The 19,151-nt window shown below is 39.5% G+C and overlaps 1 protein-coding gene across 3 annotated transcripts in view; it reads left to right on the plus strand.

Annotated features, from left to right (window-relative positions):
• Window positions 1–19,151, plus strand: part of LOC143292848 (fructose-1,6-bisphosphatase isozyme 2-like) — a 33,608-nt gene that overhangs the window by 3,626 nt on the left and 10,831 nt on the right. For all 3 annotated transcript variants that reach the window (XM_076603472.1, XM_076603471.1, XM_076603473.1), the window contains exons 2-5: window positions 6,988–7,150; window positions 15,051–15,143; window positions 16,166–16,306; window positions 16,626–16,763. In XM_076603472.1, the coding sequence (XP_076459587.1) occupies window positions 6,988–7,150; window positions 15,051–15,143; window positions 16,166–16,306; window positions 16,626–16,763 (535 nt within the window). The remainder of the gene's footprint in view (window positions 1–6,987; window positions 7,151–15,050; window positions 15,144–16,165; window positions 16,307–16,625; window positions 16,764–19,151) is intronic.

Genomic DNA, 19,151 nt, shown 5'->3' on the forward strand with positions numbered 1-19,151 from the left:
GGTTGAAGGTCTTGTAAGCCATGTCAGCATCTATATAGTGAGCTGTGGAAATATGAACACATACCATTCAGGAAGATAACTCACAAACCATCATATTACAGCTAAAATGGTGGTGTTAAATATGGTCATCCACACATAACACACACACACACACACACACACACACACACACACACACACACACACACACACATATGAATGTACACATGATGGTAGTCAAAGACGAAGACAACAAAGAATAGATTTAATTTAATTTTTTATTGCATTTAAGTTTTTCTTGATTTCAACCAGCTAACAAAAAATATACACTATTATATTGTTTTACACAATGATACATGTTACATGCACTGGTCTCTTTGTCTCAGATTTGCACATCAGTGAAAGGGAAAAGAATTTCATTTTAATTTGAATCCGTGTCAGATAGGCCACAGTTAATGAGGAACACACATGATATTAGGATCATTGCAGACATGAAATTCCACTCATAATGTCCTATTTTCGAGTTAAATATTATTTGAATATATACAACCCAGAAATTCTTTGTTGAAGGCAAACTCATTCTATATAATTCCTGTTTTATATGTAGAAAATTCTGAAATACTACCAAAAATAGGATCAGGAAACTGCCAAGCAAAAAGCAGTTGAACTCAACAGAGCTAAAAGAGTCTCATATATATGATATGCTCTGCTAAGGGGTACATGGCAAAGAGCTCAACTTGCAAACAAATGTTCCCAAATTTCAGTATCATATTCAGCAATACAAAACTTCCCTCCTTGAACACTGACCACCCTGTCACTGCCTTCTGTGTTTTCTGAATATTTTTCAGAGATCTATACCATGAGAAAACTCCAATTTCCCATCTCCTGATTAATCGCACTTGACGTCACCAATTTGTTACTTTACCCTGAAATATTCACATTGATTTCTAAACCATTCGTTTTGGAAATTCTATAAAAATAAAAAAAAGTTCCGAAATCATGTGAACCAGTTCACACAAAATAACTGTGTGAAAATAAATGTGGTCAGTACTTTCTTGACCTCAGGCAGTGGTCTCTGTGATCTCAAGAAAACCATTCTAAAGCCCCTTTTCCTGATACTGCTATGGATGGAGAAAAAAATTGTTTCATACTTGTTTGATCTATCTGCTGTATTTGGCACTGTTGATCACAATATTTTGTTTTCCTTGTTAGAAAGAACCTTTCTTTGCATTTGTTCTTCTGAACTCAAATGGTTCAAATCTTACTTGATGTAACAGGAAACAGTTTGTGACTGTCAACAATTTCAAAACAGTTCCAACCTATCTTCTCTTTTTGATGTCCAGCAAGGCTCAGTTCTTGGTCCCATATTATTTATCATGAATACCAACCCTCTGTCATATATAATTCAGAACTACCCTGTCATTAGTTTTTTGCAAATGACATCTACAAAAATCAGCCCCACCAGACAATACTTTTCCATGTTCTCAAGAAATACACCCATGACGTAAAAAGCTGAATGAACAATATAAAGTTAAAAGTTAATGATGACAGAACAGAATCTTTCTCTATTTGGTTCCCAACTGGTTTCCTCCTTGTACTCTACCTTCGTCAAATAAAGTAGGCTTCCATGATATCCCATTCACAAATGATTCAAGAAATTTAGGTTTTCATTTTTTATTTGAAACTCGGTTTGAAAGATCATGTGTCAAATACTTATCAAACTGCCTTTTACAAACAAATCAGTTTAACCTCGAGATATCTCACAGATTATGCAACAAAAGCTATGGTCACTCTCCGTTCTTTCAGAGATAGATTACTACAGTTCTTTATTAATAGGTTTAACTACTTCTGTCACAGAATCACAGGAAGAAAACATCGTTCAAATCCTTGCAGCTCATCTGATCCTGAAAGCCTCTCGTCTTCGTAAGTTACAATATCCGCGAGAATAAAGTTGAAATTAACATATTTCAGTTTACTACAGTTCTGCGTTTTCTTGCCTTTTTGACCCGGTAAAAATTCACAGTCTGCTCTGCCATGGCCTGTGTTTTTCGTCTTACAGGCATGTTTGAAATCCTCGTTACATACTGTAGTCCCAGAGATTCTGAACATTTGCTCATTATGGCCCTTGGTTCTGGAAATCTCTTCCATAAGTATCAGATGCTGTCCTACTGATCTTTAAGACTTGATCTCAAACATCATACCAAACAATTTTGTAAACTATAGATCATTCTTCGCTGGCTGTCTTTGTGTTTTTGCGCACATCAGTGAGTGATTGAGTGAGTGAGTGAGTGTGTGTGTGTGTTTGTATGAGGTAGAGAGAGAGAGAGAGAGAGAGAGAGAGAGAGAGAGAGAGCAGGGTATGAGATAGGTGTGTGCATTGCGAGTGAAGTTACACCATTTCAATATAGTATTAATACTAGTTCTAGTGAGTTTGTATTTTTAAATATATAAAATTTCATAGTCCTGTGCCTTACTCATTCCACATGTATTGTTAAGCATGTTTGGAGCATCAGGGTAAAACCACAGACATAAATGCACATTATCATGATTATTTACTACTTACATTTCAGACACTTCACATTATTGGGAATGGAAATTGCCTTGCCTGGACTGATGATTTAAACATTTTACTTGTATCAGTTTTAGTTTGATCATGAATACATAGCATCAGTGTACTGTACTAGTAGAAATACATTGGCAGAAAGTCGACTTCCAAATTCAAAGGTCTGGATAATGGAAACTCAGGAAAGTCAACTGTATTGAACAGTAACACTACCAAATGATTTTTAGAATTGTTCTTTAAGATAAGGACATGTTAAATTTCACCATTTCTGCAGACCTATGCTTTGCATTGGTACATGATGCATGTTAAACTGTATTTGGTTATTAGATTGACTTATTGGTTTACATAACATTATATTATCTTAGTTTGTGAGCCTCAATAAGTCAGTTGCATGCAGGCAGTAATGATTCCCCTTTATGTTTGGGGTATGCATGTATATATATATTTTTCTTTCATTTTGTTTTCATTTTTCATTTTTTGTGTTTGGCCTTCCTTGCACTGGTTCATCAGTCCTTTGATGTTGGTTCATTTTGTGAACAGTTTTATGTATTTTTCTTGCAATACATCCAGGATTTACATCTCCCATTGACAGTATTTCATGGATGGACATGGTTGACTACATTTAGTATACATAATGCAGTGTACATGTATTTCTCAGTCTCTGTCTCAGTCTTTCCTTTTCAGGTTAGACTTCCAGCTGGGTTCTTTCTCTATCCCTCTATCATTCTTTTCAATGGCAAGAAAATGATGGTTGTTAACTGTTACAAGTACTTTGGTATTTATTTTTCTACTTGTCTTAGCTTTGTAGCAGCTTGTACTGATCTTGCAAGTTGAGGGAAAAATGCGTTGTATATCCTAAAATGACAGTACATTCTCAACAATTGTGATAAAGTACTTTTGAAGATTTTTGATGCCCAAGTGCAGCCTATTGCTTTATATGGAGCTGAATTGTGGGGCTTGCAGACTGCTGTGGTACATGTTGAAAAGATACAGTTGTATGTTTAAAGAAAATCTTAGGTGTCCCTATAAGAACTCCAAAAGAAAATCTTAGGCGTCCCTATAAGAACTCCTAATGATTGAGTGATGGAGAGACCGGTCGTTTTCCCCATTTCCATTAATGCAGGTGTCTAATGTATGAGATCCAGGTTAAAATGACATGCTTGAACGAAAACCGATTACCGCTTAAAACATATAAAATGTTGTTAGACTTGTGTGGTAAGAGTACATGGGTCTGGGATAGTCATAAGGTACTATTTCAGAATGGATTTGGGTATGTGTGGCTGAAACAAGTACGGAAAATTTCAAATTATTCTTAGCTGAAATCCATCAAAGATGAAGGTAATGGATGGCAACAGTGGGATGAGCATATCAAAGAAAGTGATGGAGTTTTATGGTACAGAGTGGTTAGAACTTCAAATAAATGTGCAACCTATCTTTCTTTTGATATTGACAGACAAGTAAAGAATTATATGATGAAGTTCAGATTTGGGATATCAGATACAGTACTACATTGCCGTTGATATATACAGTGTCTGATAATAATATATCGAGGTGCCCATTTTGTGGAAATGCAACAGATGATGAAAAATACATGATTATTATGTTTTTCTGTCCTGCTCTCATTCATCTTTGTCATGAGTATATTCCTGTGAAATTACACTCAAACCCAAGTTTGTTTTGTTTGACTTTACTGATGACAGCACACAACAAAACCACACTGAAGAATTTGTGTATGTACTTGTATAATAATGCCTTTAAGAGTTGAGATCATATTCTTTGTTAAGAAGTGTTGAATTACTTGATATTGTTCATTTATCAGACCAGATTTATTGGATCATTTCTTGATAAAGCTGAGATATGTCAGTATATTGTACCTTGTAATTATGTTATCTATGGTATTCATGTCTGTGAATGTATGTGAATGGGTATATGTAAGTGTGTGGAGATTTATGTATATAATTTGTGTGTATGCATATCATATATCAATGTGTGCATGAGGTCATTATTAGTATTGTATTCTTGTATCCCCCTTCAAGAGGGGCCTTGGCCAAAACTGAATGAATTCCATTTCGTTTCATTTCATTCTGTTCCGTTCTGATTCGTTTTGTTTCTATCATTCTTTTAGGTGATCAGTGGTGTGTAAGCCTTGAACCTGGTAAAGACCAAGAGCCATTTTTAATCAAATGAATATAGGAATAATCTCCAAACAAACGATACACAGGCTTATACATGTAGCAGAATCTTTCTTGAGCCTTCCCCAATACAAGTTTGCTGGTTATGTCCTTGAACTTGGAGAGGTTGATGGAAGTGTTCATGCAAACAATGGAAAAACTGTGGTGGTGGTGGTGGTTGTGGTGTGTGTTTGTGTGTGTGTGTGTGTGTGTGTGTGTGGACTGTGAGCTAGGTGCAGTGTGGCTTCACAAATGTATGCATGTGTCATATCTGTTGGTGGAAATGATTTACTCTCTCTCTCTCTCTCTCTCTCTCTCTGTGTGTGTGTGTGTGTGTGTGTGTGTGTTTTGGTGTTGGTGTTGTTGTTGGTGGTGGTGTGTGTGTGTGTGTGTGTGTTGTTGTTGTTGTTGTTGTTGTGTTGAAGTGTGTGTTTGTGTGTCTGTGTTTGTGTGTATCTGTTGTTGTGTGTTGAACTTGAAGTACTTAAGAGAGAGAGAGAGAGTGTGTGTGTGTGTGTTTTGCGTAGGTTTTTCTATGTGCATGTGCACATTTGTGCGTGTGTAAATCTGCAGAGTGCTGCTTTATGTGTCTGAGATGCACATATGGCAAGAATATGCAATTGTGAATGAGGATTTAGGTGTGTGTGTGTGTGTGTGTGAATATATATGAATTCATATGTGTTTGTGGAAGATGGGGCCTGGGTTTACATCATGTATGTTTTGGGTGGACGGTTGGGCCTGTGTGTCTCTGAGACTGCAAATAGGTACATGAGTGTTTTTTTCTCTCTCCTGTGAATGTGTATTTGCGAATAGGCTTCTGTAAGTGTGCATGCGTGTGTCACACTTCTGTGAATAGGCAAGCGTGTCTGGGCAAATTCAGTGAATGTGGCCCATTTAACCTTAATTTCAATCATTTGTCTTCTATGTATCCTCAGTGTTTATTATTTTAATATATTAATTTATTTGTTTGTTTTGTGGTGTAGTGTTATATACTTAATGAATCAGTCTGCACACTTTGATGCCTCCTTGAAACTGAAACTCTGTCTCTTTCCAAAGCAGGAAATGCTCCCTAAATCCCCATGCACATGTGTGTGACTATATGCGTTTATTTGTGTCCCCATGTGCATGTTTGTTAGTCCATGTGTGTGTAATCATGTGAATTGGTGTAATGGGTGTTTTGAATGGTGAAACTTTGTCAGTTCCATGCATTCCATTTCAAAGTGACAAGGGGAACGTTTTTCCCCTCTACACTGACAACCATCCACTCTGACTTGGCAGTTTTTTTTTTGCAACATTTACAGTTTCATCTCATGTTGTGACCATCGGTCAGGGAAACTGTACAAGGGCACAAAAATCTGGTTGATGTAAGCGAGGAGTCCACTAAGATGAAGTTGATTTAAGCACGGAAAACTTAACTGAGATGAATAAGGCTGCTGACTGGGGCTAGAGAATTGTGTCGACTTACCCAATGAGACAATTAAGCAAGGTTGACTTTGATTGCCTGTGGCTGTCTGTGCCAATATTTAACAGACACTTGTCTGTGTCAAACAACAGTGAAACAGAAATTAGTCAACGTAGTGTTGTTAGTCTGTCAGGCATGACACTGCACATTCTTTCTGACAGTAAGTGAAAGGTAATTGCATCTGTGTCCGGATTCCTGGTTCGCATGTATTAGTTAATGTATTCATGAATCGGGATATACTTAAATGTATGGTTTGAGATGAAACCACATGGTCTTGTGCAGTTTTCATCAGTAAATAACTAAATATTCATTGGTTCTGCTTTCATTGTTAAAAACAAAACAGAACATCAACAATAACAACAACAACCAGAACTGAAGTGTTATTGGTTATCACATGAGACTGCACAGAACTGATAAACTGTAGCTGTCTAGTTTTACCTACACCAGTATAGAAGTGTGAAAACTTGAAACTTGAGTTTTGTCATTGTTATTGTGTTTGGGGCAAAGGAGTGTAGACAGAATGAAGGAAAGACAGGGAGAGGTGGGAAGTGGGAAGAGTTAGTGTTTCAGTGTGTGTGTGTGTGTGTGTGTGTGTGTGTCCATGAGTGTGTATCCTTCTGTGTGTGTGTGTGTCTGTGTGCGCACACGCGCGTGCAGGGTTGTAAGTGCTCACGCGCCTATACATGCATGTGTCATGCAAGTGCTCATATGCATGTGCACATGTGCCCACATGTGTGCATGCACACAAGTCATTGCGTTAACGCATACCTGTGTCTGTACGGAGCCATGTTCTTTTGGCTTTTTTGTCACAGGTATGGCATCTCAGGCACAGCCAACGTGTCGGGCGACGAGGTGAAGAAGCTGGATGTGCTGGCCAACGACTTGTTCATCAACATGCTCAAGTCGTCCTTCACCTGCTGTCTGCTGGTCACCGAGGAGAACGAGAAGGCCGTGGAGGTGGAGGTGGAAAACCAGGTGAGGCCACAACTGTCATACACATGCGTGCACTGTTGTGCTGGCTGTATCTCTGTCTCTGTCTCTGTACATGTGATCTTGTCTCCCAAGTGGAGGTGGAAAATTGGGTGAGGGGTACAAGTCCTATACAGGCATGTATTGTTTTACTGGGATATATAATGATCCTGGCTCCCCAGTGAAGGTGAGGGCACGAAAGTCCATAACAATCATGCTCCACTGTACTTGAATTATATATATTTCTATATGATCCCAGCTCTGCAGCTGAAGTCGAAGATTAGGTTAGGCACATGGTCCCTAGTACTTTCTTAAATATACATGTAATTCTTGCTCTCCAGTGGAGGTGGAATATCAGATGAGGCACAAGAGCCCTATACATGCACTGCTGTTCTGGCTAAAATTATGAAAAAAACACCCCCCCCAAAAAAAAAACAACAAAAAAACAAACCCCAAACAAAAACCCCCCAACATATATATATTGTATAAATCTCTCTCTCTCTCTCTCTCTCTCTCTCTTTCTCTCTCTCTATGTGTGTGTGTGTGTAAAATTGTAAATATGTTGGTATTATCAAGCAGAATGATGTAATGTGTAAACTGTTTCTTCTTTGTGGGCAGCATGTCAACGGTCACTTGTTTCAGAATGAATGGTTATGTACTTGTTTTACATGAATGACAAAAGGTGGTTTTTTTTTTACCCTGCCATATACTGTTTAGGGAGCCACACTGCATGTTTTGGAAAGTGGATGCATGTTATGTGTTTTCATGTGTCTACGGAATGCTGACACGGTTTTCAGGGGAATTTAATTGGTACATTTGAATTGATTTGCATGCTCAGTTATATACTTGAAGAGTCAAAAGTACCTATCTGGACAAACTGACCTGGGAGTCTGGAATACAAACGTCTGTACCTAACTGCTCGTTTAACATATCAAGTGTGTATTTTCTGTTTACATTGGCTTAACACACACACACACACACACACACACACACACACACACACACACACACACACACAGAGGCATGCTACTTCTCACAGATGCATGGCCATTCACAGTGGTTTCTTTCTGTTCTTTTTCTAATTTGCCAGAAATACAAATTCTTCAAACAGTTGTATGAAAACAAAGTTTCCCCTCATGTTACACTGCATCCAGATAGGATGGTATTTCCAGTGACAGTGTTTTGTTTGTTTTTTCCCCAGCTGATGTGCAAGTGGGGAAGGGTTGGGGTGGTGGTGGGGGCATCTGTAATATGTTATCCTTTTGGTTCCATTGTGTTTTGATATGGAGAACGAACCTTTCATCGACATTTAATGACATTTTCTTCCAACAGACTGACATTTATAGCATATTTTTTTTTATCCCAGTATATCATTAAAGGGATTGTGAGAGAGGATTGTTGGCAGTTGTGCACTGGAAAATGAAGAAGATTAATAATATGTCAAGATGACAACCTGATAATTTTGTATCGTAAACTTTGGGAGAGTCTAAACTGAAATACAAACTGAACCGATGTTTTTGAGGAATGAGTGGATGGGAAGAGAGCTTTGGATTCAAGTGCAGATAGAGATCAGTGAAAAACTGAAAATGTATCATGCCTGAAGAGAAGTTGGATTAACAAAGAATTGGCACACGCACACACACACACACACACACACACACACCTTGTGGTAGCCCATCCACCTGGGAAGTGAGAGAATCTGAGTGCATAGGTTCAAATCCCACACTCCAGTATTTTCTCCCCCCACATTAGAACTTAAGAGTGTTGGTCTGGATGCTAGACATTCAGATGAGATGATAAACTGAGGTCCTGTGTGTAGCGCACATGAAGAGAACTGTAGTACACATGAAGAGAATCTGTCAGAACAAAAGGGTTCTCCTCGGCAAAATTCTGTATAAAAATCTACCTGTACAGAAAAACGAATACACTTGCAGACAGAAAAAAGGTGGCACTACACTGTATCAACTGTATCAACACGCTCTCCCAGGGGAGCGCAGCCCAAGTTTCACACAGAGAAATCTGTTGTAACAAAGAGTAATACAACATGCACACACACACACACACACACACACACACACACACACACACACACACACTCACACTCTGACACACTGACACACTGTGTAGTTCATTGCACAGAATTGCCTAAACTGTTAGTACAACATGAAATGGTACTTGTGTTGTGCTTATACTTGATTTTGATTACTGGTAATTACATATTCATTCATTCGCTCATTTGTACATATTCACTCTTAAAAAAAAATTTCTTTTTTTAATGTTTGGCTTTGTTTGATCTGAGTCCTTCTACTTCGTTCACCTTTGGTGCGTTAGTTTTGTTTTATTTGGGTTTTGTTTCACATGCTTTTGATAAATTATTTCATTACCCACATAAGCTTTTGTAAAGAAAAGTTGGACTGGTTCATCTATACAATTTTGTGTGTGCTTTTTTCCCCTTTCTCTGTCCCCCCCCCCCCCCTCTCCCCCTGTTTTTCTGTATGAATGAACGAACTATTGACAATATTCTTTTATTGATTTATGTCTGTTTACTTTCTTTTCCTGTTGACCATGTTTCGGCAGGGATCGGTGCGTAAAGTATTGTGCCTGATTGATTGATGTTCTTTATTGGCTTGTGGTTAGCAGCGTTTGGCCGTTTGGTTTGTGGCCACTTTCCTTTAACACTGGGTGTTGATGTTTGAAGTCAGGATGTTGTTGCTGTTTGTAACTTTCACTGTGGTTTTATTTTGTGATTTTTTGCCAGTTCTTTTGCAGTCATGCATCTGGCATGTTTCTGCCTTGTTTATTATTAGTATAGGCTGAGATCAATGTGTGTGTTTGTGTAGTGTGTGTGTGTGTGTGTGTGTGTGTGTGTGTGTGTGTGGAAGAAGAAAAGAGAAAGGGGGAAAAAAACAAAACAACAAAAACAAACAAACAAGTAGAAACAATATCCACCACCCTAGACATTGCAGACTTTTGTTTCTCTTACACTGCAGTATGTTCATTTTATGTCTCAGAAAGTATGTGGCCTTGTTTACCAAACCTCAACATAGTTGTATTGGGCAAAAGCACGTGTTCTTGTATATCATGGTTACAGTGAATTAGTCAAAGTCAGATAGGAAATAATGTTAAGAAAATAGATTATTTTTTTAATTAACTTTTTAGCCTTTGTTTCTCAGGAATTCTTTGCATTGGTGATTAGATCAAGACAACAAGTGTCAAATAGCAATACTTAAGTGTCTGATAATTTATGTCAATATAAGATAAATGTTATATAAATCACATCAGTGATAAACAATTTTTTGGTATCAGTTAATCTGTTTTTAACAAAGATTTTGTTTGGGTATTTTCAAATGTACATATATGTACACAGTTGACATCAATAGAAAGTAAATATTTTGTTAACAATGGTCAACTGAAAACATTTTTCTTTTGGTATTCATTGATATATCCTTAATGAACATTTTCTTCATGTATTTTCAAATACATGTGCATATATATGCATACACGCTGGACAACCAACCACACATCCACACCCTACGCTTCCTTCCCAGCCATTCTCTGACAAGCAAAACAGAGAACGCTGGTGATGTGGGAGACAGAAGAAAACAAAGCATGCACTCACACAGTTGTCAAACACAGCTATATCTTTGCTTACATGCACATCAACTAGAAGAGTGTAGATGCACATCACTGTGCACAAGGACGCAACATTATCATGATATGATTTGTTTCTCATCGATTGTCAAACATGACAGCAATAATGATTATTTATTTTTCAATAGTAGTCAAAACTACGAACACACAAAAGTTACTTTCCTTGCTCTGCCCAGTTAACATTTTAGTCTGACACTGTCAAGGGAGTCATTTGTTTGCATAAAAATTACCTGTAACTATGTAAGTTGTATACACATTATAGAAAACCATCTTGGCCGAGAGAGTGAAGATGTACTTGGGGAAGACACTCTCCACTATAATCAAATTCTAGCCCAAATAGTTGGAACAGCAGTTGCCTCCTCTGCTGTTCTGATGGTCATAGTCGGACATGACTGACTATCATATATAATACAAAACATCAAAACTAGCAGAAATTAGAATGAATGTTTTGCCATTTTACTTTCATTCATATTCAGGAATAAATGCCACCATGTGAAATATATTGAACTCTAATATTCAATATTGCCATTATTTTCTATGGAGAATCTTTTGCTGCAGTCCCCAAGAGAAAAAACCCGCAGCAACAACGACTAAATAAGTAACCTTTGTGTCCCTGTGTGTATGTGCGTGCATACGTTTGTGCATGTGTGCATGTGTTAGCATGCATGTGTGTGAACAGGTTTAATAGACATAACACAATATCAGCAGCAGTGTTTGTTACATATTCTTTGCTTTTCTCTATGTGTGCATGTCTATATAGAAGGATACTTACTTACTTAGGCCCATCACTCCCCCTGGAGCATAGGCCGCCGACAACAGTCCGCCAGAGTCCTCTGTCCTGGGCTATTCTCTCCAGCTTCCAGGTATATCCCATCCTCTTGGTTTCTGCCTCAAGGTCACGTCGCCAGGTGTTTCTTGGCCTTCCTCTTTTTCGTTTTCCTTGGGGGTTCCATGATAGTGCCTGCCTTGTGATGTTGCTGGCTGGCTTCCTCAGGGTGTGCCCGATCCATCCCCATCTCCTGCGCCGGATTTCATCCTCGGCTGGCAGCTGGTTGGTACGTTGCCACAGGTCTGCGTTGCTGATGGTGTCGGGCCAGTGGATCTGGAGAATTCTTCTCAGGCAGCTGTTGATGAAGGTCTGCACTTTCTTGATGGTGGTCTTTGTTGTCCTCCATGTCTCCGCTCCATACAGTAGGACTGACTTGACGTTGGAGTTGAACAGCCTGATCTTTGTGCGAGTCGACACCACCTTGGAGCTCCAGATGTTCTTCAGCTGCAAGTACGCTGCCCTCGCCTTGCCAATTCTTGCTCTGACGTCTGCGTCTGTGCCGCCCTGCGTGTTGATGATGCTGCCCAGGTACGTGAATGCCTCCACTTCTTCCAGCTCATTCCCGTTTAGTGTGACTGGGTCCTCACTCGCTGTGTTGATCTTGAGAATCTTGGTTTTGCCTTCATGGATCTTTAGGCCAACTTGTAATGAGGTGGCTGCTAGTTCTGTAGTCTTGTCCTGTATTTGTTGGTGGCTGTGGGAAAGCAGGGCCAGGTCGTCTGCAAAGTCGAGATCATCTAGTTGGTCCCACAGTGTCCACTGGATTCCATTTCTTCTGTATGCTGTTGATGTCTTCATGGTCCAATTGATCGTCAGGAGGAAGAGGAAAGGCGACAGGAGACAGCCTTGTCTGACTCCGGTCTTCACCTCGAAGCTGTTTGTGAGTTGTCCTCCATGGACCACCCGGGAGGTCATTCTTTCATAGGAGTTCTTGATCAAGTTGACCAGTTTGGTTGGCACTCCATAGTGGCGAAGCAGTTTCCAGAGGGTGTTGCGGTCCACACTGTCGAATGCTTTCTCATAATCAACAAAGTTGATGTATAAAGACGAGTTCCACTCTAAAGATTGCTCAATGATGATGCGCAAGGTGGCAATCTGATCTACGCATGATCTATTTTGGCGGAAGCCAGCCTGCTGGTCTCGGAGGAGAGGGTCGACTGCACTTTTCATTCTCTTGATATATAGAAGGATGGATGTGTGAAATAGACTTGATAACAGCGTACTGTACAATGCGTACATGTGTCTCTGAAATTGGATAAATGCATTCTGCACACACTCAGTTCCTCTTTCTTTTCCTTTTTTTCAACTATCTCATCCTTTCCTCTATGGAATCTATGCAATTGATTTTATTATGTTGACTTTGTAATTACTGGAGATCAGGGTGACATGTGCAAAACTCTAGAAATGATAATGAATTGGGCTGGTTCTCTTGGATTGAAAGTTTGGTACTTCAGTGTTTTCTTTCTTTATTACCATTTTTTTCCCCTTAATTTTTTTTTTTTTTTTTTTTTAAAGATGAATAGCTTGCTGGCTTTTAACATTGTCATATCACAGTTCACAGTACAGATGGTGGCAATGATTTGCCTTGAATTTTGTCTCCACTTGCCTGAAAAGTAGGCCTGTGTATGAGTATGAATTTACAAAGTCATTTCAAATGGATGGTTTTGAAAAACAACCAAAGTGGGATATTGCTCTTCCCCTCATGACACACAGATGGTGAGTTGTGGAACCTTGGTTGTTTTTTTGTCTGAGTTATGTTCAGCTTAGTGTTGCATATCCATATAAGTGCTGAGAAAAATTTTCACTGGCTGTTGTGGTGATGTTTAGAACTAGATGTAATAGAAGAGACAGAAAGTTGGTTTATCAGTGTAAATGCACAATGCATGGTGCTGGAATGTTGTGCTGTATGTTTTCTTTTTGACTTTGAGATAAGTAGTACTTTGTTATTTTCTTCCTGTAGCATCCTAGAGATAAGGGTTGATCATAGAGTTTGTTGAAAATGTGTTCACTTGTGCAAGCAGTGCATGTTGTGTGTCAGTGCAGTCGTAGATAAGGGCATCAACTTAATTTGGGTTATTTGCTTGAATCACAACAATATTGTTTTGATGTGTCTTTGCGGCACTTGCTCAAAGCGATGACAGTAATCCCTTGATTAACTCCGTGTGAATTTCCATTTGATAAGATGAATTGCAGTGTTTGAATGAGCTGGGTTTAGGTAGGTTGCTGAAGAAACATATTTATAGAGGATTTGGATTAGATCATAGTGGTTTGATGGGTGGAGTAATAAGGAAGCTTGATGTACAGGTTCAGGTTCAAGCCTTTGTTATGTTTCAGTAATGTCTAAGACACAATTTTTACTGTTGCAAGACTGGAAATTTACCTGTTTGTGTGTTTTCATGTCCATGGTTCACTTTAGGTTGACATTTTCTCAGCAACCACAAACTGTTAAAAACCAGACTTGGTAGGTGTGAGCAAGACTTTCCAATTATCCCTTTTATGATGTTTTAGCAGCTTAAGAGCTTCTGTCTTACATCTACTATTCATCTGACTTTGCCATAGTGACAGCTTGATCCTTATCAAAAATAAAGGTTAAAGTTTATGTTCACAACATACCATGTCATAATAAATTGAAAAGCTTACAGATGTGAAAGTTGAAGTCTTGCATCTTCATAAGTTTTTGTACAGTGATTGGTTATGTCGAGAACAAAAATCCTTTTGAGAGTTTAGATAAGGGGGTCATATTTCAAGAGGACAGCATGGCATGATGTGAAAGAATGTAGAAATATGAGGGAGCCTGGGGTTTTCATTCAATTTTCATCCCAACTTGGCACAGTGATAGATCAAGGCCAAAACAATATATGTGTTTTTTGTTGTTGTTTGTGTGTGTGTGTGTGTGTGTGTGTGTGTGCATGTGCGTGCACATGTGCGTGTTTGTGTGTGTTTATGTGCATTTGTGTATCACTGTATGTGTGCATGTGTGTCTGTTCGATGCTTTTGTATTTTTTTTTAGGGAATTCAAATTGTTAAAGATTGATGTTTATGTCACAAATGATATTTTTGTTTGTGATTTAAAAAAATTTTTTTTTTTACTTCTCTCTAAATATATTTATCTATCTCTGTATCTGTCTATATATAAAATGTCATCTTTCCCCCATGTGCCTCTCCACTCCCATCCTTCCTCCCTTCATCCCCTCCGCCTCACTGGATGCATGTAAGTTTGCACTGAAAGAGTTCTGTGTGTTCATCTCTGAACATTGTGTGTGTGTGTGTGTATTGTGTGTGTGTGTACATGTGTGTGTGTGTGTGCGCGTGCAGGTGCGTGTGCGCATGCGTGAGGGTGTGCAAGCTTTTTCTGGCTGGCTGTGTACATTGAAAGAAAAGTGCTTGCTCTCACCATTGAGTGTTTGTGGGGTTTCGGATTTTCAGGGCAAGTACATTGTGTGCTTCGATCCTCTGGATGGCTCCTCCAACATTGACTGTCTGGTGTCCATTGGCTCCATATTTGGAATCTACAGAAAGGTATGGGATTCTGTGATGGGTAAGGATTCATGCGTGTTGTGTTGTGTGTGTGTGTGTGTGTGTGTGTGTGTGTGCGCGCGTACATGAGAGAGAGAGAGAGAGAGAGAGAGAGAGAGAGAGAGAGAGAGAGTGAGTGAGTGAGTGTGTGTGTGTGTGTGTGTATGTGAAAGTGTAGACATGTTTCCAGAAATCATTTGAAAATGGCAAAAGTTATGGCTGGAGAAATTTGTAATTCCTGCCCCCAACCCCTCCCTACCCTCCACAGCATCCCTCCCTCTTCTGAGAAATTTTATGGGAAAAACAAAAAAACAATCAAAAGCACATAAACCACAAAAAATGCAACCAGCTATTGAAACCTGTAGAGGCCTATCAGGAATAGCTGTTTTTTGGTCTGACCAATAAGACTCAAAACATAACCTGTCTGAAGTGTATCTCCATGGAGACTGCTCAGTGGTCTAAGGGAAGTAGCTGTACTTAGGCATGAGGGACAGGCCAATGCTCAGTGGTCTAAGGGAAGTAGCTGTACTTAGGCATGAGGGACATGCCAGTGCCGTTGTCTCCCCTTAAGATGGAATGACGCCTCCAAAATGGAAGTAAAAAGAGAGCCCTGTCCTGTTCACACCTTCCAACCCCTCTTATGGTACTCTGTCCAGAAAACTGCTCTTGTTGCTTTTCAAAACACATAACATTCTACATGGCCCATCACATCTGTGCTAAATATTCACACCAAGATGCACCTAGCAACCAGACACACACGCACGCACACACACTCACGCACACACACACATGCACATGCACACACACACACACACACACACACACACACACAACAGTGATTGATAAATGAATCCTGTTTTCTACTGCTGGCTGATTGTGAATTTGAATTAACGTGAAAGTCATGCTTTTTTCTTTTCTTTTCTTTTCCACGTTTTTTTTTCTTCTGCTTTCTGCTCCCCGTTCAATGAATGGATGAAAACGGACATATACATGATTATGACAATGTACATAACTTGTTTCATCAGACCAGCAGCGGTCCAGCCACTGAGCAGGATGCTCTGCAGCCAGGCAACCAGCTGGTGTCTGCGGGCTACGCTTTGTACGGCAGTGCTACCATGGTGGTTCTGTCAGTGGGCGATGGTGTTCAGGGCTTTACGCTGGACCCTGTGAGTTGGCTTCTCGCTTCTCTCCCCTGTTCTTACTGCTGCAGCGCTGTGTGACATGTTTAAAATTGCTAGTACAATAGTTACTGCTTGTGTGTTCATGTGCTGTGTTTGTGTGTGTGTGTGTGTGTGTGTGTGTTAGAGCACATTTCTGTTAATCTGTTTAATATAAAGAGCCTTGAGCCCTGTTTAGAGAATAGGTGCTCTATAGACTCATTATTATTATTATTATTAATTATAATTATTTCCCCCCCTCTTCTTCTTCTTATTGTTATCATTACTGAATACCTGTGGCATGTGGCTTGTCTGTCTGTCTGTACAGGCCATTGGGGAGTTCCTGCTGACGGAGCCTAACATCACGTGCAAGCCCCGGGGCAAGATCTACTCCCTGAACGAGGGCTATGAGAAGTACTGGGATGAGCCCATCAAGGAGTATGTCAAGAGCAAGAAATTCCCGGCGGTAATTTTTAAAATCAGTTCTCTTGTTTTACAGGAAGCTTTTGACATCATGGGGTTCTTCTCACATCAGTTCTCTTGTTTTAAAGGAAGCTTTTGACATCATGGGGTTCTTCTTACAGCAGTTCTCTTGTTTTACAGGAAGCTTTTGACATCATCAGGTTCTTCTGACAGCAGTTCTCTTGTTTCACAGGAAGCTTTTGACATCATGGGGTTCTTCTTACACCAGTTCTTTTGATTTACAGGAAGCTTTTGACATCATGGGGATCTTCTTACAGCAGTTCTCTTGTTTCACAGGAAGCTTTTGACATCATGGGATTTTTCTTACACCAGTTCTCTTGTTTTACACGAAGCTTTTGACGTCATCAGGTTCTTCTTACACCAGTTCTTTTGATTTACAGGAAGCTTTTGACGTCATGGGGTTCTTCTTACACCAGTTTTCTTGTTTTACACGAAGCTTTTGACATCATCAGGTTCTTCTTACATGAGTTCTTTTGATTTACAGGAAGCTTTTGACATCATCAGGTTCTTCTTACACCAATTCTCTTGTTTTACAGGAAGCTTTTGACATCATGGGGTTCTTCTTACAGCAGTTCTGTTGTTTCACAGGAAGCTTTTGACATCATGGGGTTCTTCTTATACCAGTTCTCTTGTTTCACAGGAAGCTTTTGACATCATGGGGTTCTTCTTACACCAGTTCTCTTGTTTTACACGAAGGTTTTGACGTCATCAGGTTCTTCTACCAGTTCTTTTGATTTACAGGAAGCTTTTGACGTCATGGGGTTCTTCTTACACCGGTTTTCTTGTTTTACACGAAGCTTTTGACATCATCAGGTTCTTCTTACATGAGTTCTTTTGATTTACAGGAAGCTTTTGACATCATCAGGTTCTTCTTACACCAATTCTCTTGTTTTACAGGAAGCTTTTGACATCATGGGGTTCTTCTTACAGCAGTTCTGTTGTTTCACAGGAAGCTTTTGACATCATGGGGTTCTTCTTACACCAGTTCTCTTGTTTCACAGGAAGCTTTTGACATCATGGGGTTCTTCTTACACCAGTTCTCTTGTTTTACACGAAGGTTTTGACGTCATCAGGTTCTTCTTACACCAGTTCTTTTGATTTACAGGAAGCTTTTGACATCATCAGGTTCTTCTTACACAAGTTCTTTTGATTTACAGGAAGCTTTTGACGTCATGGGATCCTTCTTACACCAGTTCTCTTGTTTTACAGGAAGCTTTTGACGTCATGGGGTTCTTCTTACACCAGTTTTCTTGTTTTACACGAAGCTTTTGACATCATCAGGTTCTTCTTACATGAGTTCTTTTGATTTACAGGAAGCTTTTGACATCATCAGGTTCTTCTTACACCAATTCTCTTGTTTTACAGGAAGCTTTTGACATCATGGGGTTCTTCTTACAGCAGTTCTGTTGTTTCACAGGAAGCTTTTGACATCATGGGGTTCTTCTTATACCAGTTCTCTTGTTTCACAGGAAGCTTTTGACATCATGGGGTTCTTCTTACACCAGTTCTCTTGTTTTACACGAAGGTTTTGACGTCATCAGGTTCTTCTACCAGTTCTTTTGATTTACAGGAAGCTTTTGACGTCATGGGGTTCTTCTTACACCGGTTTTCTTGTTTTACACGAAGCTTTTGACATCATCAGGTTCTTCTTACATGAGTTCTTTTGATTTACAGGAAGCTTTTGACATCATCAGGTTCTTCTTACACCAATTCTCTTGTTTTACAGGAAGCTTTTGACATCATGGGGTTCTTCTTACAGCAGTTCTGTTGTTTCACAGGAAGCTTTTGACATCATGGGGTTCTTCTTACACCAGTTCTCTTGTTTCACAGGAAGCTTTTGACATCATGGGGTTCTTCTTACACCAGTTCTCTTGTTTTACACGAAGGTTTTGACGTCATCAGGTTCTTCTTACACCAGTTCTTTTGATTTACAGGAAGCTTTTGACATCATCAGGTTCTTCTTACACAAGTTCTTTTGATTTACAGGAAGCTTTTGACGTCATGGGATCCTTCTTACACCAGTTCTCTTGTTTTACAGGAAGCTTTTGACATCATGGGGTTCTTCTTACACCAGTTCTTTTGATTTACAGGAAGCTTTTGACATCATGGGGTTCTTCTTACAGCAGTTCTCTTGTTTTACAGGAAGCTTTTGACATCATGGGGTTCTTCTTACACCAGTTCTCTTGTTTTGCAGGAAGCTTTTGACATCATGGGGTTCTTCTTACACCAGTTCTCTTGTTTTACAGGAAGCTTTTGACATCATGGGGTTCTTCTGACAGCAGTTCTCTTGTTTCACAGGAAATTTTTGACATCATGGGGTTGATGTTGTGATGTGGGATGGTGGTGGGGTGGGGGTTGTGTGTGTGTGTGT

Source organism: Babylonia areolata, chromosome 18 (genome assembly GCF_041734735.1).
Source record: "Babylonia areolata isolate BAREFJ2019XMU chromosome 18, ASM4173473v1, whole genome shotgun sequence".
Classification (NCBI taxonomy): Eukaryota; Metazoa; Mollusca; class Gastropoda; order Neogastropoda; family Buccinidae; genus Babylonia; species Babylonia areolata.